The sequence below is a fragment of the Primulina huaijiensis genome, chromosome 6, assembly GCF_012295235.1.
Source record: "Primulina huaijiensis isolate GDHJ02 chromosome 6, ASM1229523v2, whole genome shotgun sequence".
NCBI lineage: Eukaryota > Viridiplantae > Streptophyta > Magnoliopsida > Lamiales > Gesneriaceae > Primulina > Primulina huaijiensis.
In genome coordinates, this window is record NC_133311.1 from 22,369,410 (window position 1) to 22,395,631 (window position 26,222).

Genomic DNA, 26,222 nt, shown 5'->3' on the forward strand with positions numbered 1-26,222 from the left:
ATATATATTTATTAAAAATGTTCTCTCTCTCTGTTTTTTTTTTTTTATGAAGAGAATATATGCACGATCATATAATAATTACGAATATGCTATAAAATAAAAATAATATATTTCATATCTGATAAACACGTAATGACCAACTCTTGTTCGTTTGTAATTTGTTTTTCTCTATTTCGAACATCATTAATGACGTACATGTGTGAAAAGTAAATAGTATAAGTAATGTGAAAATTAGTATATATTTATATATATGTTACATTAATAAGAAAAATTGGATTCCAATATTATATTAAATGGCTTGTTCCAATAATAAATTGACTATGAAAAAATAATATTTTTTTGAATATATATTACTTTGGCATTGTTCATGTAACTTTTGGATTTGTTATCGATCTCCTAGCATGGTACGTAAGATAATTACATGCTAGTTTAGGGCATGAAAATTCTAAAATAGACTCTAAAATTATTTTACTTTGAGTGAGTCAGCTATGGCATGAAATTGGACTTAGATACTCCAATAATTTTATAATGACCAAGGGAAGTTTCATTATGATTCCCCACTATTTTGTTAAAAATATTTGAGGTTCCATAATAATATGCCCATTTTAGGTAGTATATAATATTATATATATATACTTAGGAAAAATTACAATTTTGATTATATATGTTTGTTTGTTTGATATTTGATCTGTTAAATTTCAATTTTAAATAGTACTACATATTTCAATATAATTATAATATTTTTTCACGGGAGTGGTGTGTGTCACTATATACATCAACTCTGCATCGTGCCACGTTTGAAGAGGGTTAATATTGAAAATTCTGATAAAATAGATAACCAAAATCATAAAGACGTAAATATATATTACCAAAAATTGTATTTTTTTGTAAATATAAATAAAACAATTAATTTGTTTCCCCATTTTATAAAGAATATATCCCTCAAATATCATGTATTAAATTCCCGGCTCGTTAATTAGTGTGTATCATTTTCTTTTGTAAAAGGAAAAACACCTATTATCCCAAAATCTTAGATTTAAAAGTTTAGAAATTGAAATTCTTATTCCTATATCATATTTCACAAATGTTCTAGAAAAAATGCTTTCCAAATCGCTCCGACACCGAGATCCCAAATTTAATACGATATATCGAATTCGAACTTAATTATAACATTCTTTAAAAAAAATCCATAGTAAAACTATGAATCTAAAATTAAAACGGATGGAATTTGATACATTCAGCAAGATAGGATAAGCATGCAGCAATGTGATTGGTGGAATTGGTCTACCTGGAATATTTCCCAAAGCTATACAATTTAGTGTACTAAAAAAACAATTGAAAACTTTTCTATCTGAGAACTGAATGGCGATGGCGGCGGCGGCCTGTGCCACCACCAATTACCTCGATAACTCTTTGTCGCCCAATCAACGCTTGTCCTCTCCTAACTCCGCCCCGAGGTCATTTATAGTGATGTCTTCCAAACGAAAGGTATTTTAATCAATCTCTGCTACTTTTTGTGCTTTCTTGATTAGTTCATGAATCTGTCTCGCGAGCGATTCGAATTCTAGATACGTGCTGTGAAATTTTAAAGACGCATCTTCAAATCACTCGATTTATGATGATACGAATGACAATATTTAGGAGCCCAAGTTCTTGCCCTTGCGCAGTTTCCAGTGAAACTAATGTTGAATTTGAGGTTGATTTGAAAATGGATTATAAATATGCAAATATCGAACTTAATTTCAACACATTCATGGAATCAAATTATTAAAATGCTAATATTTAGATTGATTTTGCTGTATTATGTGAATCAGTTTTGTGCAACACAAAATCGTTGGTTCAAAAAAATTTTAATTTTTTGACACAAATATGAATTGAATTGATATCAGGTGAATAAATATGATCCCGGGTGGAAAAAGGAATGGTACGGGCCCGGGTTATTCTACGAGGGCAGCGAGGAACTGGAAGTGGACGTTTTCAAGAAGATCGAAAAGCGAAAGGTGCTGAGCAATGTAGAGAAAGCGGGCTTGCTCTCCAAAGCAGAGAAGTTCGGAGTCACCCTCTCCTCCATTGAGAAGCTCGGGATTCTATCCAAGGCAGAGGAACTGGGGCTGCTCAGTTTACTGGAGAAGACGGCCGACACCTCGCCTTCCATCCTGGCCTCCGCGGCTCTGCCCTTGCTCGTGGCTTCCGTGGCGGCTATCGTCGTCATCCCGGACGACTCGGTGGCGCTCGTGGTGGCGCAAGTGGTGATTGCTGGGGCGCTTGCGCTTGGGGGTGTAGGATTGTTTGTTGGATCAATTCTTGTAGGGGAATTGCAAGAGACGGATTGAAGGACATTATAAATCATTTTTCATATGCTATCTGAAATTTATCCTTTTGAGATGAGAATTAATTAATAATTTGAAATTTCTTATATTTAAAAATATAACAATACTATCAGAATTATTGCACTAGAGAAAATAGTTTATCAAGTTTGGAAAATTCCTCTAATTTTTAAGTCATTTATTACCTCATTTTGAAATTCTTTTTTGACCATTACTAACTAATTTGTATATCTTTTCACCACCAATTTAGCTTTCTATTTTAGAAAAAAATCGTGAGGGTTCAATGATTTTGAAACCCATTTAACCCCAATGACATCCTTGTGAGCAGTTTTTTCCATTAAATCTCATGTATTATTGATTTACGGTCGCGTTTGCGAACTGATCTATACTAGTCGAAATTTAATTTTAGAATTATGAATCTTTGTCTTATTCTATTGTATTTTTTTTACTTCCAATTCATTCTTATCAAATGGGAGGTTAAATTTCAGAACATGGACAGTTTATTTTGTCACCAGAATATCCATCAAAGATTTCATGCATCATACTTGAGTAGATGCTGGATGAAACAAAAATTATAATCAGCTCATGTATTTTACTTCACAAAAAAATGCTTAGTTTATTAATTAATTTATTTGGATGAACTTTATAGCTTACTTGGGTTGACTAGCTAGTTAATAAGGTCCATATATAATTTCACTTGGCCCAATAGAATTAACCCACTAATGGCCTATAATAGGCCCAATCTTCTTCTCTGTCCTATCTAAACTCTCCGGTGTTATTCTCTTGCGCACGGAGATCGAACTCCCTCCATAAAAATCTATGGTATGTTTGATTTTGTTTCATTTTTCTGCAATATTAGTTAATTTTCTGAAAATATTTAGTTTAATGTGCGAAAATAACCTTTCACGTTAAACCGTAAAATCCCTGTTCTCAAATTCGTTCTAACTCCAAAGTTCCAAATTTTGTTACTTATTGCTGTTTTCAAATAAAATTTTGTGTTTTTGGAGCCAGAATAATGTAGGGGGATCGTGGAATTGAAGTAATCCATTCACTTTTCGAACCTTGAGTCATAGTCAAGAACCCTAATTTATGCGTTTGTTTTGGGATGTAGGATGCGATAGTCGTTAGGAAATAAAATCATTGGGATGTCGAGAAATGGCTTTCGTATTTTCGGATTTTAGTTGTTTTACAAGTCCTGAAAGTAAAATTTAAATAAGCTTTAAAGTTAAAGCTTATCTACAGATTATTAGAAATTATGGTTTTGTTTTACTAACCATTTTATTTTATTGGACGCTCTGTCCTTGTAATTTTTAAATCCGGGGTCGGTGCTTTATGTGATTTCCTGTTATTTAATAGTGTGCTAACTGGGAAAAGTATTTTCCTAAGTAAAATTCATTTCACAATATTCTTAGATTACGAAATTGTGGGAAACTGGACGCTTGGTATCTTTTGAAACAAAAAATTATCTGATGAGATTATATAGAAAGACTGATAATATTTTTTATAAACATCTCAATAAATTCATGGTTTCCATGTGATTCAAGTGAGATAATCTAGGTCATGTGGAAATTATCCTTGACAGTGGTAGCAATCATATTTAAGTGAAGCTCCTTTGGAAGTTCTTGCAGCACAGAATAATAAACCATGAATGCTCCTGATCGTTACGAGCGCTTTGTCATTCCTGAAGGAACCTCCAAGTAATCTACTGTCTACCTCTGAATGAACCCCAAGTTTAATATTTCTCTCAAGAATTTTACAGATTTATGTGTTGCCTTGCTGGATTTTATAACTGTTTTTTTTTTTCAAATTCTAAAAAGGGTTTCGTACGAAAGGGACACCAAAATCATCAATGCAGCATCATTTACCATCGAGCGAGAGGACCACACCATTGGAAACATCCTCCGCATGTAATGGAATTTGGCCTCCTTTTCTGTAATTGAATTTTTGTTCAGCTTTACTCAAAATCCTGGTTTGAAGGCTCTGGTTTTTCGTGTGAGATACAACTCAGGCAGCTGCACAGGGATGAAAATGTACTTTTTGCTGGTTACAAGTTACCTCATCCCCTCCAGTACAAAATCATTGTCAGGGTGTGTGCTTATATTGTTTTAGATTTTCTATTCATTGTTCTTGTAATCATTGTAGAAGGGAGTGATTCATGAGCGGTGTCTGGTATTGGACCCAATTATGAGGCAATTATGGTATATTCGGTTATTACAGTTGGTGTACTTGATTAAAATGACTGTCAATGAGTGTTGCCCTGGCCCTGTAAATGGGAGGTTAGGGAGGTATATTAGCAAATCTCCTACTCCTGTTAATGTGAATTGATTTTAGAATTCAACTTAATGGTGACTTGTCCATCACTCCTATTGGATGCAGTGTTACAAATTTCCATCACTTTCACATCATGGATCAAGTTGGTTTGTGCCTGAATCTGATTCACACTGTTATCATCTTGGTAATGTTGATTATACTTGGTCACCCTTGAGGAAAAGAATCGTCACCGTGTTGGTTCTTGTTACATTTGTCAAATGGTTTACTAAAATATTTGCTACTCCCCCTCCAGTGGCAACCCTGGCCTTTATTGTTAAGGCAGATGTTTACCTGCAAGTTGACTAGGAATTTCTTTAACTGACGAATTAATTATGATATTGTGTTTTGCAACTTTCATAATTGTTATCGAGGTTAATGTTTCTACCTTTACTTGCTTTTGCAGTGCAGCATGTTGACATTACACATCTTTTGAATAGTTCCGCCCTTACAATTTCTAGTCGTATATGTTTCTATTTCTTATCATCGATGTTTTCTGGTGAAGGTAACGCTGTCATGCTTTTGAATACTAATGTGAAAATTTGGAAAAAAAATAAATCCTTATCTGTGCATTTATGTATATCCCTAACTGCCAGATGTTTCATCTGTATCTGTAACTTGTTCTCTGTGTATCGAGGTTACTGAAAGTCTGACTTCTTGCGATGTTAATATTTGTAGATCCACACAACCAGCCAATCTTCCCCCATGCAAGCATATAATCAGGCTATCAATGATCTGGATAAGGAGCTTGATCATCTGAAGAATGAATTTGAGGTATTGTTTGATGACATGATGTCTGCAATATATATTTGGGTAGCAGAGCCTGAATTCTCTATGTCTGAAGTCTACTGTTAGTATCTGCGTAAACTCTAGAAGTTATGCTGGTAATGATTTGAAGGAATGAAATATTCATTGCATTTTATAATCCTAAAATGTGATGTGAATTAAAATGACCTAGAATATCTATTGTCAAATTACTTGAATATTTGGAATTATCCGTGTATAATTGTGCTGAACTTGGTTTAAATGCTTGAGCAACATTAATTTGTGAAAACTATGCTTGATCACATAGTTCTTCCATAGGCGTGTGCTGTCATTAGGTATAGAAATTGTTGTATTCCTTGATAGGCTTTACGATCTCAGCTCATTACATTCGGGAGGAGATGCACTTTCTGCCTCAAGTGTTGTAGCCTTTAAGTTGACTGAACTGCGGAAAGAATTATTCTTCCATTATGAAGTATCTGAATTTTTTTGTAGATGGAGTTGGCAAGGCACACTGGGAAGCAACCAAGGGAGTATTAAGCTGCCTGGCAACTGTGCAGTGAAATCTTCCCCACAACTGAAGTTGGAAATTAGGACTTGTGTGTACCTTTTCAACTCGAATCCCAAAACTACTTTTGTTCGCCCGGACAATAAACAGAGAGTGTCTTGAAATCAAATGATATTTTTGAAAGAATTGATAATTATTTTACATTGTAAGTAATATCTTCCAATTTTATGCAATAACTTAGAGTTTGTTGTGCATAATAATACAATACAATATACAAAGCTTGAATTCATGGATTAAGAATCACATTAGAATTTTATTTTTTCACATGATCTAGATTATAGTTCAAGAACGCATATCCTTCTTATATATATTTAAAATATTTATACGGTTCATTTCAAAAAATGATATTTATATGGTTAACGCCGTTATTGGACAGAATAGCGACGCACAAATATTGAAAATTGAAACGAGATTAGGACAATCTCTTTGTCATTGTCTATAATCGTTGGACTGTCTGACAAATATTTTCAAACATTTTTTTTCTGATATCTTCTCGAATTTATTTTCCATATCTTTTGATTAGATTTGGGTTCTAACATTTTTACACTTTTATCTAAAATTTATCTGATCGTGTCTAATTTCATACATATATTTCAAGTTAATTATGTTAATATTGTTTTTTTTAAGTAAAAAACAATATATATGCAATTGTGTGACAAAGTAATACAACTATATAAATAGTCGAGTGAGATAATAAATGTTCTAGATAAACCATTTTAAGTTATATTATTTAATTAACAATATCTCATTGTAATTAAGCAGAACATGCATGTTTCTCTTTGACTCTCTTGACTTTCTGTTGTAGCTGATTAATAGGTGCATGGTGTGCACCGAGAATGTCAAATGCTTACAAAATATATTGTTATTATGCAGATTTTGTTGTTTTTAGGATAGATTAATTATCTACCGTGAGAAACTTCATTTATCATCTAAAAGTTGGTAAACGGCCAACTATTTTAATTATAATTTTATTTTTTTAAAAGACTTTATTGATTTATTTTATTGTGTTGTTAATATTTGGTGTTATATTGAATACTATTTGCCTGTCGAAATGTAGACTATCTATCTATCTATTTAAGCTTCTGCTATAAATTCAATTATAAAAACTTTGAACAAATTGGATGCATTTAAGTTTCAATAATATGTCTGAAATGTGATTTGGTCGGTCAAGTTATCATTTTTCTTCTGTCAAAATGGGAAGCATTCATTTCTTGACTTTAGTCTGCTTCTTGATGTTGCTGCAGTTTCTTGATCCTTGTTTTGCTCTTCCTTTGTGCACTCATTCAAGTAGGTCTATAGTTCTGAGTTTCAACTGTTTCATTAAATTAACTGCTGCTTATAAATCTCGAATGATAAATTTCCTTTCCTTAATTTCTTGGAAAGAAATGATGTGTTGACTGTTAAAGTAGTCATCTTCATTATTATGGTATTGCAGGAGCACCCTTTGCTTCAAACTCTAGTCTGAATTTTTGTCCTTACAATGGAGCCACCTGCTGCAACTCTGCTCAAGATTTGCTGTTGAAGCAGAAATTTGAATCTATGAACATTTCAGATTCTTCATGTGCTCCCTTCTCAAATCTATCCTTTGTGCGGTGAGAACTCATCTGTATAGAGCTTTGTACTATCTTTTATACTGAAGATGATAGAATCGTACGTTGAGTGCTTGCTGTCTGTCATTTACAGAGGTGTGATCCATTTTCAGCCCAACTCTTTAGAATCGATTACGTCCCTCGACAAGTTCCGGTTTTATGCAACTCCACAATCTCACCCAATTCACCACAATCCAAGCAAGAAATAACCAACTTTTGCTCACAAGTATGGAATACTTGTCTAAACATATCCATGTTTAATTCACCCTTCGTCACTGGACTACAAGGTCGAGTTGGAGCAACAACCATCTCAAACATTACATCGTTAACTGATATCTGGCAATCGCAAACTGATTTTTGTGATGCATTTGGTGGATCTTCCGACGATAATTCGGTATGTTTTGATGGCAATCCAGTCAATTTGACCAGTGTAGAAACTCCCACCCCTCCCAATGGTATTTGCCTAGAAAAAATGGAAAATGGATCTTACATAAACATGGTTGCTCACCCTGATGGCTCGAATCATGCCTTTTTCTCTAACCAGCAAGGTAAGATCTGGTTGGCGACAATACCTCAACAAGGCTCGGGTGATACAATACAAATCGATCAAGAATCTCCGTTTCTTGACTTGACTGATGAAGTTCATTTTGATACACAGTTAGGAATGCTTGGTCTAGCATTTCATCCAAAGTTTTTAGAAAACGGGCGTATCTTTGCCTCGTTTAACTGTGATAAGTCAACGAATCCGAATTGTGCAGGAAGATGTGCATGTAACTCTGATGTGAATTGTGATCCTTCAAAACTAGGGAGAGACAATGGAGCGCAGCCTTGTCAGTATCAGAGTGTTATAGCTGAGTATTCCGTTAATGGTACCGCATCTCAGCCATCCTCGGTACAAATCGTAACTCAAGATTCTTTGAACATATAATTTTTATTTTGAATATTTATTAAGACATTTTGTGTTTTTGATCAGGCAAAAAGTGCCAGGCCTTGAGAAATCAAAAGGATTTTCACTATGGGACTTCCTTTTACTTCAAACCATGGGGGACAAATTCTCTTTGGACCTAAAGATGGATACTTGTATTTCATGATGGGAGATGGAGGGGGTATGGGAGATCCACTTAATTTTGCACAAAACAAGAAATCTTTACTTGGAAAGATCTTGAGGTTCGATGTTGATAACATACCGAGTGAGTTACTACTTCAAACACCATGCAAGATTATAAGTCAGTTGTTTTCGTGACTGCTCATATGCTGGATCTTTTTGGTGCTACGAAGATTTAGATTCTCAATTATTATTCTATAGCATGAGGGAAACTTGTTATAAGCGTTTGGCTATCCTTAATCAGAAGAAGTTCTAGTAGAAACTTGAATATAATAATGAAATTGCATTTATCATTAAAAAATTCTTGATTTTTTTCTTCCACTTCCAGGTGCAACTGATGTTAACCAGCTTGGTTTGTGGGGAAACTATTCAATCCCAAACGACAACCCGTACGTTCAAGATAAAGAACTCGAAAAAGAAATATGGGCTTTAGGACTTCGAAATCCTTGGCGCTGCAGTTTCGATTCCTTAAGGCCTTCTTATTTTGTATGTGCAGATGTAGGACAGGTATATTGCATGGTTTCCTTTCAAAATTTTAGTTCTTTATAAGGACGGTGTTATCAGAGGCCATAGGGTTGACCTTTGAAAAATTTTATATGTCATAGTAGCTCTATGTTATTTATTCATTGAGACTTGAGAGTGACATTGGGATTCAAATGTCATTGACCATACAATAGGATCTTTATGAAGAGGTAGATTTGATCACCAAGGACGGAAACTACGGGTGGCGCAAGTATGAAGGCCCTTTCACTTATGCAGCCCCCGAATCGCCAGTCGGGACCACGTCAGCCGAGGCAATATCAACAATATTCCCTGTTATGGGATATAATCACTCTGAAGTCAACTCAAACCAAGGCTCAGCATCAATAACAGGAGGCTATTTTTATCGGTCCATGACCGATCCATATATCAACGGAAGGTTCGATTGCAACACCCCCTACAAGATCCTCTGTTAAATATTCTGTTATATACACGTCCTGATTAATCACTCCACATGTACTATAGCAAATGTAACAAAGTCAAGCATGCTTTGCGAGGCACATCCTTTTCACTATGTTTTCTTTGCAGGTATTTATATGCAGATCTGTATGCAAGTTCTATATGGACAGGATTTGAAAATCCGATAAACAGTGGAAATTTCAGCAGCAACAAGATCTCTTTCACTTGTGCCAATGACTCTCCTATAAGCTGCACTTTTGCTCCAAACAGTCCGCTTCCTGCCCTGAGTTACATTTTTTCATTCGGTGAAGATAATAATAATGACGTTTATCTCCTTACGAATAGCGGGGTTTACAGGATTGTTCGCCCAAATCGTTGCAAATACACTTGTGCTAAAGAAATTGTGGAGTTTCCAGGTTCTGATTCTCCCCCTCGTTCGAAAGGAGATGTGCTTCAAGTTCGATATATGGTATCCAAGGCTTTTATCTCAATTTTATGCTTGCTTATTGTAAATTTTGGCTAGGAAGGAAGTGATTAAAAGAAAAAGTTATATAGTTGGACATCTGTTCTATCCGTTCGAGTTTTGCTTCTCTAGAACAATGTGTCGTACTGGAGTATGACCAAGTCCTGTAAGCTTTGGCCTGTATGGTGCAAGAAAGTGTAATGTTGGAGCCATTGAGTTTGTATGATAATCTTTCATGTTTGAACTTATATTTATTTGCAATTGTCACCTGTGAAAAAAAGTACTTGCTTTGCTACCAAAGATAGAGTGTGAGTGTGTGTGTGTGTGTGTATAACATGTTTTTGGAACACAATGCACATTACAATAATACAAAATTTAACAAATTAATTTTTTGATATGATATCGACCCTTTTTTGATAAATTAATATATGTTTTATATTTTTTAAAACTAATTAATATATAATATTTTATGCATATTACTCTGTTTTATTCTTAAGTGTTGGGGCTAATTAATGTGTTATTATGGAAGGTGGAAACTTGAAAGGACACTCACTCGTTAAAACAAATGATATGTGAGTTTTTTTTATCTATATTTTGTGCCTGTTTTATTAGTTGAAACTTATAATATAAGGTAAATGGGAACAACAGAATAAAATGGAACTTGTCTGAAAAAAGAAAAAAAAATCACACATTTATTAGAAAATAGATGCGGATTTAGATTTAACTGCAATTAAAAATCATAATTCCATAAAATATTTGATGAGATTAGAACATGATGATGGATTTTAGGAATGATTTCAATTAGTCTCTAGTTTCTTGAACCGTGGGAATCCATTCTATTACAAGTTGTGGGTGATTCTCTTGTTCAGCAGCCGCCACTACTTTGTTCGTCTCTATTGCCTGCACTTCTTTCAGAGCATTGATCAGACTTTGAAGGCATTCATCTGGACCTTCCTTTGCAGACTTCGGCATCAGATTCTCGGCAACATCCGCCGGAGTTATTTTAACCTTCTCCATCAAGTCCTCAACTGATCCGAACATTGGATGCTCTTCGAGATTCAGGTAATTCTTGGCAAGAACCTTAAATCCCTCGAATTTACAGTAGGAAAACTCGATGTGCTTGTCCATTCGACCCCGCCTGGTGAGAGCCGGATCAAGCTTCTCTACATGGTTGGTTGTGAACACAATTACTCTCTCCCCTGCGCAGGATGACCACAGCCCATCTATAAAGTTCAGCAGCCCTGATAGGGTGACTTGGCTGCCACTCTCAGCTTCTCTGTCTCTACGAGAGCTCGGTTTCTTGATAATTTCGGTCTCTGTTTCACCAGATTTCTCCATTTTATTCTTCCTTTCGCCTGTCAAATCCAGCGAGCAATCTATATCTTCGATCACTATAATGGACCTACTCGTCGTCTCCGCCAGAAGCTTCCTCAGCTCAGTGTTATTTTTCACGGATGTAAGCTCTAAATCGTAAACATCGTAGTCCAGAAAATTGGCCATCGCAGCAATCATCGTCGATTTCCCAGTTCCAGGCGGACCATACAGTAAATAACCCCTTTTCCAGGCCTTCCCGATCCTTTTATAGAAATCTCTACCCTTGGTAAAACTCAAAAGATCCTCAATGATCTCCTCCTTCTTCTCCCGCTCCAGCGCAAGAGTCTCGAACGTCGCCGGATGGTCGAACACAATATGACTCCAATCCGACTTACTGTAACCATTTGTGTACAGCTTTCTCTGCCTGTTTCTTTCTTGAATACGATCCCTTCCCGTCTTCACGACATGTTCCAAATACGACTCGGTTATCAACTTCTTGTATCGTCTGTGGAATTTAAGCTTGTAATATCTCTTCTCCGTCTCCCGGTGGTAAGGAAAAGACGACGTCTGTGGAGGACTCGGAACTTTACCCGAAATCCACACCACTTGAGCTCCATTAAACTCATCCGTAGTTTTCTCATTTTCATCCATGCTTAAAACGAGCTTAGTTTCAGTTTCTCCAGCCATCTCTGCTTTGAGGTTTTTAGCATCTTTTGATGAACTGATACTAAGATAGGCCTCAACTATGCCATAGGCTTCGTGAGGTTTCATGTGGCTGCCTATGTATTCGTGGATGGAGATTTGAATAGTAGGATTAAAGAATCCAGAGATTCTGCGGCCACTTCTCTCGACGTACAGCCGGAGCTCTGGGGGACAGTATCTTCGAATCAGGTCCCAGAAAAAGATAAACGTTAAGATCGCCGATCCAAGGGTTCCCCACCCCTCCGGCGTCGCTTTGGATGGATTCATGATCATCATTCTTGATTTCGCTTCGTTGGTTGTTCGATTTCGAGCTTTGATTTGTTCGCTTAAAAAGAGGTCTCGACCAGTCAAGTCCACTCTAACTCAATAGTTAAATTATTTTTGGGTCGAGTTTTACTTAAAAAGTTGGACTTAAAAATCTTAATTCGAAATTGCGTTGTTTAAAATTTTTTGTGAATGGAACAAATTAGTAGTGTGAAAATGGATTGTGTTTTGCAGAGTAGGAAAAACGTTTGTAGATTTTGAAAATGACACTTTTCGTAAAATCTTGAGAAATTTTCGATATACTGATATAAATTTTGATGAAAATTTAATTAAAAAATCAATTCTTGAATTTCAGTCGAAATTTTGAAAGGGTAGGTAGATTGAACTTTTTCTTGTATGTTTTTTTAAAAAAAGAAAAATAGGGGGTGCGGAGTTTTGTTTCGACTTTTCTTCTACTTTTGAGACCTTTTTCTTTTTTGTTCGACATGTTTGGACAACGTACACTTTTGCTTACATAAGAAAGACAACCTCTTTTTTGCAACGTAAGCGCGACTACGTCCCGAGTCCCATTTTACAGAAATACCCTCGACTTTCATCTCTCTCAGGAATTACAATTTCCGCTGCAGGTTAGAGACTCAAGAAAACGGAGCGAATTTGGGCATATATTTTCGGCTATGAGTTTGGAGATTTTTCAAATTTTTTCTCATCAAATTGAGACGAGTATGATAATGTTATCCTCATCCAAAAAAATATCTCGACGATGATGATGATGATAATTTTTCATAACAATTAACAAATCAGAAATAATGAGAATTATGATGTAGTTGTCGCAGAATTGGAGATGGGGTGGGGATATAATTGAAAGAGGAGCGATGAAGATGACAACTCCGCCTCGTCTCATGTCATTCCTAGATTATTTGAAAAAGAAATAGAGATTTAATCTCAAAGAGTCGAAAATCAAAACGAGAATGAAGATGAGTTTTGAATTTAGAGACACGGATTCATCCGAACCTCCGTTTGCCCTCATTGCTACATCTAACTCCCCTTGCTATTATATTATTACGATAGATAACTTTTAATATATTTTTTGATTAAACAAAAATAAAATCCTTCCAAAAAATAAATTATTGACAATTTCATTTGTCCTTTAAATTTTTTGTACTTCCAATTCATATTTAATAAAATATTGATTTTTTTTTTTTACTGACCTAATTTTCATAAGAACGAACGGGGGATATGAACCTATCGACGACACTCGAGAGACCAAGAAACTCTTGTAAGTACAGGTTTTATATTTTTATAAAATTAGTGATTTAATATTATGTGCACATAAAATGATATAAATTCGAAGCAGTGACAGTTTTATTTTATTATTATTATTTTTTTTTTTGGTTCTTTCAGATTAAATAATATAAAATGCGGTTTTGGTCTTCTTTGGGCGGCTTCTGGGGCTTTGTTGCTCTTGTCTTTTTGTTTGATAATAAAAAGAAATTGTAATAATTAATTTGAATGGCGGTGCCTTATTCTAAAATAATAAAGAAATTAAAGTAATTCAAAGATTGTCTGCTGGTTCTACTGGTTCTTGTCCGCTTCTAACCATGTGCTTACTTAATCAGATTATTAATATATACTTTATTATAGACTAATTTATGTTACCTCGACCAGTGTCTCAACACCTAATTTAAGACATATTAATTCGTCGCACATATTTTTTTTTACATTGTTCACGTCTACTTATGTGGTACCGTGAACAGATTTAACTATTATATCAAGTATTATACACACAAAATATGTTTGTAAAAAATTCATAATATCCATTTCCTCAAATTTTTTTATCTAGGAAATTGGTCTGGGGTTGATCAAATTTTAGTCAATAATTGGACGGCTTAATAAAAATGAGAATGGATATATGATGTCTTCTATCTCACGAGAAGATGATTTTAGTATATTGGATGGAATGAAATAATTGAAGTGAAAGAAGGCATTGAAAAGGGACACCAGTTAAATTTGACGATTTCGTATGGCAACAACAAACGAAGAGGTCCCCAAGTGGTTTCCGCTGCCTAAAATGTCATTTTCTAGTCATATATCATCATGCCACGCTTCCGACATTTATTCCATCAATTACAAATCCTTGGCTCATGCATAAATTCAATCAACTAGGGAAAAAATATAGCCTTTACAAATACGTTATCTTCGCCACAAAATTTTGCATCGTATTTCAAGTGTCATCTCATGTTGCAACACATAGGCTTTACTTGATGTCTCAGTTTGTTCCAAAGACAAATCATCTGCCTTGGAGACTGGTAATGAGCCGTATAATAGTCTTCTATGCATCCGAATTGACAAAACTTTAAGCTATGCACGTATTCAGCATGTCTCGAGCTATTGAATTTCTCGACCCACATTCCCATGCTAACATCTTCCATTTTAAACAACTGCACATCAAATAAATCCTTAAAACGTTTGCTTTCTGAAGTGAAATTCTACTAGAGTGGACATGGGCGCAAAAAGGATGCGCCAACAGTACTCACCCTCAATTTATGCTTTTCAAATTCCGAAAGAATGAACGTCGCAATATCTGATGAGATTATATAGCCTGGCCCGTTTGCATAAGGAGGATAATCTTCCTCTGGCCATTCCTGTACGGCGATAAAAGAAGTGATAATAATATCAGCCTTATTGCCATTTACAGCTTTAATTGAAGCATCGAAAACATTGACAGCGAGATTCTTAGTCTTATATAATCTAGGATCTTTCATGGAAATATATGTGCATATTAATGATAAAGTTCATGTGACACAAAGTATCAATCCAAAGGGCCAAAAAAGGTAAAGGTTTAATAGTACCTCGTATGTAACTGCCCATTTACCACTACGAAGAGGCTTGTGATAGTAATTTATGTTTCCCATATACAAGCTAGTGTTTGCAGGTACTTTTTTTGCTTCCTTGAATATCGTGTCTACTCTCACAAATGTATCATCATCGCCTTTCATGATATAATTAGCAGATAAAGTCCGAGCCTGCAAGTGCATGAATTGAGTTCATCAAAGCATAAATGGAAAGAAGATTCTCAATTCTCAACTTATTAGCAACGCATTGCTCACTCCATATGCACAAATAGCAACAGTTTTAAGAACCACGAGATCGTAGTTGTCCATGTATGGTACTATGACAATGTCTCCAAAAAACTCCGCTTCTTTCTTTACTTCAGCGTTAAGATCCTTTCTTGCATGCTGTCAAAGATTAGTTTCAAGGATAGCATTCAGCAACATTAGACTTGAGAAATCAAAGAGCAAAAGTTATTTTCATAAGAAACCTATCACTTTCACTACCAGAGCAACGAAGAATCGAGCAACAACTTTTGAAGATTTGATTAACTCGTGCTGCATCCAAGACTTTCTCATTGCCATACGTTCAGGAAAGTGGTTGCCTGCTGAAAGAATACCGATGAAAAGTTCCGCTGGCTTATCTGGAATAGGAGGAGCCTTCCATTTGCCAGAGAAATCGAGATGCTTCTGAGGAGAAAAACTCGGGTGTGAGGAGGGCAAGGAAGCAGCAAAAACTGAATGAACATCGATATCTCCATTCAAAGTCAATCCGGTGGCATCCTCGATGGCGAATCCCTATAAAAATTAAAGGAAATATTAGACAAAGTCTCATGAATATCAACACTAAAGTTCAGTGATAAGATACTCACAGTGCGATACGGGAATGAAGTGACATGCCTCCCATCAACATGAACATGGTAACCCTCAAAGCCCACACTCAGAGTTAGAACAAACAATTTGTTTTCGGCAAAAGGAAATGGCCAATCAATATCCACCTTTTTATTTCGTCCCATTAACCGATTTAACCACCAAGCTGCCTTTGATTTCTCTCCCCCATTCTCATTATCTCGAATCCATTTGTCACATTTCACCAGCCCATCAACTGGAGAAAGCCAAAAGAATTAACCACGAATCACAGCACCGCAACGAAAGTACTGAACATACAGCATAAAGCAAGCACAACACAGAGCAAATACACAACAAACTTAGGCTGCACAATAAAGCAACAAAATTATGATGCAAACATTCAATTCTAGCAAAACGAGTCTCCTGCATCGGTGATAGTTAAAAATTAAGATATAAAAATTGGCCTTTTGGAATAATTTTCTCAGAGTTATATGTAAAATTTCCCTGATTCTAATATGCTAAAACATTTGGAAATAAAACTGTCAAAAGCAACAATTTATCGGTCCTTAACTCAAGATCAACACCTTGTGACCAGAAGAAAAATATCCCGTCAGACATAAGAATGTGACAACCTACCTTCTGCACATCTGCACACAAATACCTTAAATGAACTGGATTAATACTGCTGTTGCTCCACCCAACTGCAAGTAACTATGATTTCTTCCCAAATTTATCTATTTCATTCAAGCTATTTTAATATAATAAATTTCCTCAAAAAGAAGAAAGAAAGTACAATATGAATACAAAGCCACATAAATTTATCATACGCAAACGACCATCACAAATAAACAACCGGTACTCACCTGTCTCCTCATCAGCCCGCGATCGCCAACCTTCACACCTATGCGACGTACCCCACTGCATTCTATAACGAGTATTTTGTTCAATGACAGGCTTCCCACTCCAATCCCCCTTCAATCGCGGATTGAAATGCAGAATCCTAGGGGGGTCCTCCCCTTCTACAGTCTTCAGGCCTAGCAACTCCATCACGAACTGCGAAACAATCAAATATTGTCCTTCCCTCAACATCGAAATCTTTGTATTGGCCTCGTCGTGGGCTACTTTTGGCTTCCCCACCACCGTTATATGTGATCCCAATGTCAGCCCACACGGAAACACCGTCATTCTCCCATTTTTCGAAAATTCTTCACCAGATATTGTAACGGAATGAGGGCAATCCTCACCCTTAAGGCCACTACTACTGTTATTAGAACTAAACCCTTCATAACTACTATTCTTTTCCTTTAATTCGAGCTCTTGCCAGAGCCTTTTGCCAAGTTCAAACGCTTCGCTTGCAGACTCCGAAATCCTAGCAGAGCTAAAATTCAAGCCAGAAAGGAAAGTTTGAGTAAACTCTTTAATTTTCCTCTCGGGTCTATCTAAATGAGGCAAATTATCAAGGGGGCGAACGGGAGCCACTTTTCCCTCAAAATTCTCCGCGCTTTCGAGCATAAAAGCTTTCGGATTCAATAACCCATTATTGTTACTAGAGTAACCTTCAGAAAAAACCGAAGAAAACCCATTGTCGAACAAAAAAGGCGCTTCAAAACTCACCAGAAGTATGTACAAGATCCCCAACACAACCAACATCAGAATTGATCTTCCCCTGGTCAGCGAAAATAACGCTTCGGAAGTCGCTCTCTTCATCTTTCTATCTATCAACAGTTTCTAAACAACAAAAATACCGAGAATATAGGGGGCAGTTCACGCTTAGTAATAGCTGGTATTGATGATCACGAAAAACCAAGTAAAAACCGAAATCTTTTTTCAAAAGGAAAAAACGGGTGACGTTTGTATGATTTGGAGAAATGCCAAATAATCCCACGAGAAGTAAATAGAGGCGTTAGGCCAGCAACACAAAGCTTCATCCACGTCTCGCCCGATAGAGAGAGAGAGAGAGAGAGAGAGAGAGAGAGTCCTCTATGCATTAGAGCGACGGTGATGAAGGGGGGTGAAATTCAGGGGTCGGTCCCTTTAACGGTGAAGGGATTATTCTCTTCTCTTGTTGGCCATTCAATTCAATTCAAATTGAAATAAAATTATGGAACCAAAAAAAGACATTTAAAATTTTTAGATACTCTCGAGGAATCAGAGATGGTGTATATTATAGCAAATCTCTAATTCTCATAGTGCTGCCTACTGGTCAACCCATTAAAAATATATAATTAATTGAATTTGATTAATTTATGAGATTTAAAAATCTCATAAAATTATTAACCCTTGGTTTTACATTTTTAAAGAATTAATAAAAAATTCACAACTTTCATCACACACACACACACACACACACATATATATATATATATATATATATATATATAATCTCAACCCGCGATAAATCCGACCCAGAACAAAAATTCAACATTTCATCGCTACTGCATGATCATATCCTCGAATCAAATTCAACATATTAAGTCTATTGTAAAATTATTTCACAGATTTATATCTGTGAGAGTGATTGATCTGATCCATACTTTAAAACGAAAAGTAATATTTACAGTATAAAAAATAATGTTTTTCATGGATTAGATCGAGTCGGGTTGGATAAGAGACCAATCTCCTAAAATAAATTTGCGACTGACTGATTTGTGTTTTTGTGTCAACTTTTTTATCCTCTTGATCAAAAATGATTTTCAACCTCAAAAAAAAAAAAAGGAATTTGAAGTTTTTGAATGAACCATCCACTCAACTTGTTAGAAAATCTCCAATTTTGCCCATTTTCCAATAATGATCAAAGGTTCCTCCTAAATTATATATGACATCCCATAGTAAAAGTAGTGCTTTTGTTTTTTTATTCTATTGGAAAAAGGAAGCCACGATACAATTGTAAGTAGGGAATCGATGCAAAAACTTTGGATAAGAAATGGGAATATATGGTATTTGATTTTGAAATGTCCATGCATGGCCACCAGTATGATTTGTTGCTGTTTTGGGGATATTTCATGCCAACCATTCAGCATACAACCCTCCTTCATTTGTTGATTCCCTCCTGTCTTACACTAAAAAAATATAGGACCTCAAATATCCGGGGAAAGAATAGGAAAAGCAATTTCATGTTTTGTTAATTTGGTCTGTTATATAATAAATTTGAGTTTAATTTGGTCATATTCATTGGATGCAATTGTAGTCATTTTTTCCATAAAAGACTAGCGTGAAACACTAGATATAAAACGTTATGTAGAAAAAAGACTAATCCTGAAGAAAAACAAAGATAACAAACTAAAATTTAAATTTGATAACATGAAAAATAAAAATTACGGAAAGACGAATATAAATAACCAAATTTCCCCTTGATTTAACAAAGAGAAGCAGTTTATGAGAAACAGCACTACTAAAAGATGAAAGAGAGGCCAACCATATTTATAACTTGTGTTCAACATAATGTCGGCTCTTTGTATCAATATTTGGGCACATCACGAAAGCTTATGTATCATTAATTCCACGAGTCTCACCTAAATTTTACATAAAACTTACATATAAGATTAAATTATTCAGTAATATATGATTAAAAAAATGTAGATCTCCATTTAAATAAAATAATGATATATTAATTTGAATTTTCATAGGGGGCCACGTTTTATATGTACTACCACTGTTGCTATAATGGAGTTGCCGTCTCCATGGTATCTATTAATTAAATGCTAAGAAGACTTGAATAAAAGGAGTATTGAACTTGTAAAATTATTGGTTTGAAACGAATTGATAAGATTATTTTTTTAGAAACAAATAATCCATAAGATAAAAACTTGTGTGAGACAGTTTCACGGGTCGTATTTTGTGAGACGTGTCTCTTATTTGGGTCATCCATGAAAAAATATTACTTTTTATGCTAAGAATATTATTTTTTATTGTGAATATCAGTAAGATTGACCCGTCTCACATATAAAGATTAGTGAGAATGTATCACAAAAGACCTACTCAATCTATAATACGTGTACTCTCCCTATATATATATATATATTGAGTAATTATACGATTAGATGATCTCACAAATCTATATTCAAGTTCGCTACCAATATTTATAAATAAAAAGTGATGTTTTGACCTAAATAGTAATACGGACCACAAGTTAGGTTGATTGAGTATTCATTTATCACAACTATTGAATAGGTCTCAATAGTTTACATTTATCAACAGTCAAACTCAAAGTCCAACTTCATCTGAATATGTCGATAGTAAAATAATTGTCCATTAGTTGAATTCGAGTTAATCGAACTATTTTAAATTTTAAATCATTAAAATATATTTTGAAATATTAATTTAGTTATATAGAACAAAAAAGTTGCTGTTTAAAAGAAATAATCATTTTACTCGGCAACCCCGCTACTACTCTTATCATTTGTCAAAATGGAACACAACAACCATAGGCGCATCGTAGCACACACCGACCCAAAAACATCCATGAATCCCACACTCAAGAAGCACCCCAAACCCACCCCCTTCGCCGCCTCCGTCGCCACATCCGCCACCGCTCCCGCCTTCAAAGTCCACCACCACCACCACCACCACCCAACCCCAGATCCCATCGTTATCCCTGCTTCCACTGTCGGAAACATATCGCATCGCTTCTCCAAGCTATATGCAAATAACAAGAAACTAGCCTCCAACTCCTTGGACCCTTCAAACCCGCATCCACATCCTCGACCCGAGACCCATTTCCAAGGAAAATCCTTCACCATATCCCCGGTTCTGGACACATCTTGCACGACTTTGACCAAGTCAAAAAGCCACCACGAAAGAAACAATTTTCCAATTTCAAAAATCGAGGGAAAACATCACTTCGGCTCAAGAGCCAAGGTGAAGGAAAAGGATGAAAGCAAGAAGAGCCCATCAAATAAAGGCCAAAAGAAATCGTCTTTGGTAGAGTATGACGTGAAAAAGGCGTCCCAATTGATGACTAGGAGTCTAGAAAGTGACCAAGTCAAGGGTTTTTTAAAAGGGTTTGAGGGGAGAAGGCTACCTGTATCATCTCTCCCTCTTGATAATAGAGAGAGAAGGAAGTCAGTTTGCTGCTCACAGATGGAGCTGTCTGGTTTCTTCTCTTGTGCTGGTGTGAGAGTTGTTGCTGTTGATATGCCTCCGTCCGTGCAGATTCATGCTGTTAATTGTGCAAGAAAGACTCATGATAGCTTGGAGAAGTTCACCTCCAAGTCTCTTGCTTTTACACTTAAAAAGGTAATCAGATCATAACTTCAATCTCTAAGATGTTGGATTTGGGGGATCATTCATACTTTCTTCTTTCAATTTTTATTGGTTTGTTTCCTTGAATATATTTGATTTGGTAGTCATGGGTTTTATTATCTTGTTTCTGCAGGAGTTTGATGGGGCCTATGGACCTGCTTGGCACTGTATAGTGGGGACAAGTTTTGGGTCATTTGTGACCCATTCAGTTGGGGGGTTCATGTATTTCTCTATGGATCACAAGATGTACGTCCTCTTATTCAAGACTACTGTACAAAAAGCAGATTCAAATTGAATGAGGTGATATTCCTTTTTAGCGTATACAGAATTTTGGTAAGATATTGTCGCCTCCTCTTTATTGGATTATACATGGTAGTTTTGCTTAGGAAAGAAATGAAACATGTCCTTGTTTGATGTCATTTACCGCAACGAAAACATCCTATATTTATAAAATATGATATGAGAAATCGTTTTGGAACACCAATGAAAAAAACGTTCTGGATAGATGACATGAACTGGATATTGGCGTGGGTACATGTGTTCTTGGGATCATATGATCTATAATTGTTATGAGCATCAATTTTGATCCGTCTTTTGGATTTGGTGTATCACTTGAACTTCAAAAATGGATGATTTTTCATCTTTGGCATCACAGAGCCATAGCCAACCCTCTGATGCTAAGAGCGTTTTGCATTGGTGCTTAATTAGATGACAGTAGTTCAATCGGATTTTGACCATTGTCGTAGACACTGGCAGGTTTCCCTTCACTTTGTGATGGTTTCGCCGCTGTACCTGCTGCTACATTTATTTGTCCATACTTTTGAAATGCGATTCCGATGTATACATGGATTTGCCTGTGACCATACCTGTTCAAGTGAATTAAATCCTTTTACTAATCAAAACGCTTTCCTAACCTTACAATAGCCTTCAGCCATTTGTAATTTTTCTAGATTTCTTTTCTCATGTCTGGTTTTTTTGTCGAAGTACCAATCAAAGTGGAGTTATTCAGAAAAAGGCGAAGATGCCACACAAATGTGAAATTAAACTTGAAATTAATTAGGGAGAGTTGGTTGGTCATGTAAGGATCATATACTTGTTTCAAATATCTGATAACTGATTTGTGCTGCTTTGGCCTTGTCCTTAGATATTTGGCTGGTTTGATGTCTCCTTTATGTTTTGAAGAAAACATTCAATTGATAAAAAGTTGGAAATTGAAGTCAATTTCTAACACTGGATAGTGTAGGTGATTCATTTGCTTGTTTCGGTTAGAGAGGCAAACCAGTATGTATAAAGATTTTTATTATTTGTTCGGTAGATTCTGAAAAATGTTAGAATTGCCCTCAAGAGAGTTTCTGCAAAGTAATATCTTTGGCCATTTACTTGGATCAACGAAACAAAAAAAAATGTTTTTTTGATCGTTTTGGAGTATAGAAAAATCCAATTCTCATTGAAGATAATTGCTTTACTTGCAGTAATCTGCATTTTAATCAGACATGAAAACTTAAATGCAAAATCTGAATCTTGGAAAGACTACGCAAACGTCTTTGGGTAACTGATACAAAACATGATATGTTACGGGTTGATGAAAATGAAATTATGCGTTCCCCACGAACAAAAGAAGCCTGCGTCTTAGCCAGAAACTAGAAATACTTAAGAATGTCTGTTCTCAATCCACCGCGGCAACCTCTCCTAAAACAAGGAAAATATCACTAAGAGGCTTGAAATTATTGGTTAAAATTCTGAGTAGAACAGCAAATGAAGGAGCATTCGATAATCCCACTAGCAAAATGAAAATATTTTGTGGCCGAAGCAGAAATGGTTGCATCTTCGTCAGGAACAGAGCGCACTGGCAGCTGGAGTAATGGGGATTACACCAGAGGAGGACACTAGTGCATCCACAAAAACATCATTTGGAGTGATTGGTATGACGCCTTCTTCGAATATTTGCGGTGAATAAGAAAGAGCAACTATACACGAAACAAAAAAACGGCCCACTGATCAACAAAATTTTACAGTATGGCCGACCTGTATTCGAGCATAATGAGTAAAGAAACATACTGAATAATGGTTTCTGCCACCTGCGTTCCTCTGCGAGAGCTTGATATTTTGTGAGGAATGTATCGTAATAACTTTATTGTCATGACATGAAATTGGCATAGAACATTAAAAACCGTCAGAATTTAAGAATAAAGGAAGAACTACAATAACCAAGAAATAAAACAAAAACCGTGTCGCAGAGGAACAATACCCTCCACCACGGCCCAGTCGTCTGCCAGATTTGTCAAAAGCAAGCCCTGAAGCAGAAAAGGAAGCCTGAATCAGATCTAATTCAACAGAGTCACAAATTTACCTCTGGACTAGAAGTTGGGCAGGAAGAAAGTGTTTACCTGGTAAAAGGAACAGGTCTACTGGTTCATTAGCTAACATGACTGCAAAGAAAAGAAAGAGGGAAAATAAATTTATATGTAATCAGACTTTAATTACCTGTAATTTTAGCAGCAAAAGTAAATCAATCAAGCGCGAGATCTAAAGTTTGACAAAGAAAACTAACTCTGACAAAGACTGGAAGAATTAGATCAGATTATCAACACAATTCGGAACATTGATTTTCATAGACCACAACCATGGAAAAACCAACAAATAAGCCTTTCTTCGTAACAACACTTGGTATTTTGGTTAAAAAGCTTTTCAGCGGTCTCATATTTTCAGTTATCGCCCATGTGTACCTCCAAGTTCTTAGTCACTTACAAATAAACTGACGTTCAAAATGGATAAATAATAATGAACTACAAAATTCAGAGACGACTTCATACAATTTCAAAGAAAGCATTTTTTAGAAAACAGGCAAAAATTACCATCTTCGAGCTCGTTTCCCTGAGCATCAAGGGGAGCTGGTTCCAATATGTTCATTGAATTTGCAATAAGATCATCCATAGTAGAGATGTTCAGCATCCTCATATGACTATTCTTGTCTTCTACCCTCGGAACATATAGGGTCTTTCTCACCTGGTACTGACCATCTTAAAATTCGAAAAAACAAGTATAAAACTCTTGAACGAGAATGACAGTTTAACCTCCTTTAAATTAAATAATAGCAATAAAGTTCAAATAACATAATTTGATGGCCCTATGCAACACATGGTCATTTTTTCTAGATTTGACTTATTCTTCACTAAGATATAATCAAGGAAGCTTGAACCGTTAAGTGTTCGTGAGGAACCGAAAGGACATCATCAAACATTTAATACTAAAAAAATGTATAACAACTGTTTTTCTACAGTACCATATTTGTTAGAGGCCTAAAGCAAATTGAGGAGCATAGGCATCATGGAGCTTAAGCTCCAGACAAGGAGCACAACTTGTCTAAACGATGTACACTAAGACATAATATATAGTATTGTAGAATCTAGATGCTTCAGAAAAATTATGTTACATAACATCCAAAATGAACTTTATTATGAACAACTGAACACCAATAAGACAAATATGCGTTAGTGTATAAATCACAATGTATTTACAACTGCAACCAAGGATGGCTGTGCTAGATTCCCGCAAACAAGGTACACTTACAGCCAAGGTATGAGCTTTTTCTAAAAGACCGCACCTTGGATTCCGTCTTGGTGCTTGAAGGTATGCCGTGTATACTTTAATAACTATGTTATAACTAGACCCTTAAAGGTTATTCACATGTGCTTGGAGACAGACAGACAGACACCTTCTAACTCATATTAAACCATGCTTTCAATCACGTGAGTTGCTAATTCAGGTTAAGATATAGTCTGAGAAATCAAAACGAAATTAACCCAAATTTGATGAGTAAAAGCAGTATGCAATATACCATCCCAATTACCCATATATAAGGAAGTTCTAAATCAAGTTATAATATTTTTCTACAATATACCTTTGCCCGTGCTTCTTAGAATTTCTGACAGGAGTTTAGAAGTATCCACTTCTCTTAAAGCAGCACAAGTTATATAAGCACATAGTCTTTTACATGTCTTAAACCATGGAGATTCCAACACTATTCTCTGTATTTCATCATCTGAAGAAACACACAAACCAAGAGAAACACGAGCCAATGTCATTAAGATCAAACAACGGCGAATAACACGAATCAAGAACCAAATTACGCACAAACGTATCAAAATCTGTGGTGTTTAAACGAGTCTATACCTTCTTGAGATCTGTAGATGGGATCCATTGACTTGAGTTCCTTTTTAATTTTGAAACGAAGGGACTTCTTTAGCTCGAAAATGGTATCCAAATCAAGGGTGGCGGGATTGGTGGCGTTCATGTTGGAGAAGGTTGAGGTGGTGGAGAACCGAAGGTTAAGGTGAAGAAGAGGGGCAGGGGTCTTGGCACGCAATGGCGGAAATTGGGCAGCCGCCAATGTGCACCGGTGGGTCATCCGTCTTGCCAATCTATGGAAATAGAGGCCTACTATGGTCATTTCGTATTACAAAAATCACCTGAATAATCAAATATATCCAATAATGGTTTTTTTTTAATTAATATGTCCTCCCAGAACTTAATTAACAAAAACAAATTATGTCTAATTTTCATTAAATTTCTTACATTGGATAAAATCAAAACCAAATCCAAACAGACCAAAAATATTGGCACGGTGGTGAGTTAGTCTAGACAGGTCAAACGGGGCCGCCACAGGGCTAAATGTTTAATTGTTTAGACAGAATTTCAAGTGTCGCATAAGAGTTACTCAAAATGAAATACGAGCGTGTTAGTGTTACTCCAAATGTAGCAGAAGAAAACAAAGTATCACTTCACATTGAAAGAATGTATTATTTGATCCAAAAATAAATATGGGGATTATAAGATCTAATTTCAGCTATCAAAAGTGACCAATCAAAATCATAAATAAATCACGCAACGATTAGAAAATAAATTATTAAAACGGAACACAAAACTCTTATGAAAACGGTTTTACGGGTCAATTTTGTGAGATA

At 35.7% G+C, this 26,222-nt stretch overlaps 6 protein-coding genes and 1 pseudogene across 7 annotated transcripts; 4 read left to right on the top strand and 3 right to left on the bottom strand.

The window, feature by feature from the left end:
• The first annotated feature begins 1,323 nt into the window (after nt 1–1,323).
• LOC140978395 (uncharacterized) lies at nt 1,324–2,402 on the top strand. Its single transcript, XM_073443376.1, has 2 exons — nt 1,324–1,488; nt 1,890–2,402. Exons 1-2 carry the CDS (start codon nt 1,363–1,365, stop codon nt 2,331–2,333), a joined length of 570 nt encoding a protein of 189 aa, XP_073299477.1. The 5' UTR covers nt 1,324–1,362; the 3' UTR covers nt 2,334–2,402.
• A 472-nt stretch (nt 2,403–2,874) lies between these two features.
• LOC140978396 (DNA-directed RNA polymerases II, IV and V subunit 11) lies at nt 2,875–6,090 on the top strand. 2 transcript variants are annotated; one of them, XM_073443378.1, is made up of 6 exons: nt 2,875–3,149; nt 3,947–4,024; nt 4,145–4,234; nt 4,336–4,414; nt 5,313–5,408; nt 5,892–6,090. In XM_073443378.1, the coding sequence occupies exons 2-6, from the start codon at nt 3,972–3,974 to the stop codon at nt 5,934–5,936; spliced, it is 363 nt and encodes a 120-aa protein (XP_073299479.1). In that variant the 5' UTR covers nt 2,875–3,149; nt 3,947–3,971; the 3' UTR covers nt 5,937–6,090. The 2 variants fall into 2 exon arrangements, with proteins under 2 accessions (XP_073299479.1, XP_073299478.1); XM_073443377.1 differs by having other exon boundaries at nt 2,878–3,149; nt 3,910–4,024.
• Nucleotides 6,091–7,042: 952 nt separating this feature from the next.
• Nucleotides 7,043–10,263, top strand: LOC140978393 (HIPL1 protein-like; annotated as a pseudogene).
• A 466-nt stretch (nt 10,264–10,729) lies between these two features.
• LOC140978397 (AAA-ATPase At3g28580-like) lies at nt 10,730–12,431 on the bottom strand. Its single transcript, XM_073443380.1, has one exon. It carries the CDS (start codon nt 12,350–12,352, stop codon nt 10,862–10,864), a length of 1,491 nt encoding a protein of 496 aa, XP_073299481.1. The 5' UTR covers nt 12,353–12,431; the 3' UTR covers nt 10,730–10,861.
• A 1,926-nt stretch (nt 12,432–14,357) lies between these two features.
• On the bottom strand, nt 14,358–18,076 carry LOC140978398 (hydroxyproline O-galactosyltransferase GALT6-like). The gene is made up of 7 exons (XM_073443381.1): nt 16,881–18,076; nt 16,041–16,273; nt 15,676–15,966; nt 15,448–15,576; nt 15,190–15,363; nt 14,875–14,982; nt 14,358–14,778 (listed from the first exon to the last, which is right to left on the bottom strand). Exons 1-7 carry the CDS (start codon nt 17,722–17,724, stop codon nt 14,569–14,571), a joined length of 1,989 nt encoding a protein of 662 aa, XP_073299482.1. The 5' UTR covers nt 17,725–18,076; the 3' UTR covers nt 14,358–14,568.
• Nucleotides 18,077–20,394: 2,318 nt separating this feature from the next.
• Nucleotides 20,395–22,568, top strand: LOC140978399 (uncharacterized). Its single transcript, XM_073443382.1, has 3 exons — nt 20,395–21,252; nt 21,392–21,558; nt 22,015–22,568. Exons 1-2 carry the CDS (start codon nt 20,425–20,427, stop codon nt 21,551–21,553), a joined length of 990 nt encoding a protein of 329 aa, XP_073299483.1. The 5' UTR covers nt 20,395–20,424; the 3' UTR covers nt 21,554–21,558; nt 22,015–22,568.
• Nucleotides 22,569–22,777: 209 nt separating this feature from the next.
• Nucleotides 22,778–25,723, bottom strand: LOC140978400 (5-formyltetrahydrofolate cyclo-ligase, mitochondrial-like). Its single transcript, XM_073443383.1, has 7 exons — nt 25,432–25,723; nt 25,160–25,300; nt 24,114–24,278; nt 23,646–23,687; nt 23,507–23,552; nt 23,317–23,387; nt 22,778–23,225 (listed from the first exon to the last, which is right to left on the bottom strand). The coding sequence occupies exons 1-7, from the start codon at nt 25,706–25,708 to the stop codon at nt 23,089–23,091; spliced, it is 879 nt and encodes a 292-aa protein (XP_073299484.1). The 5' UTR covers nt 25,709–25,723; the 3' UTR covers nt 22,778–23,088.
• Between the last annotated feature and the right edge of the window lie 499 nt (nt 25,724–26,222).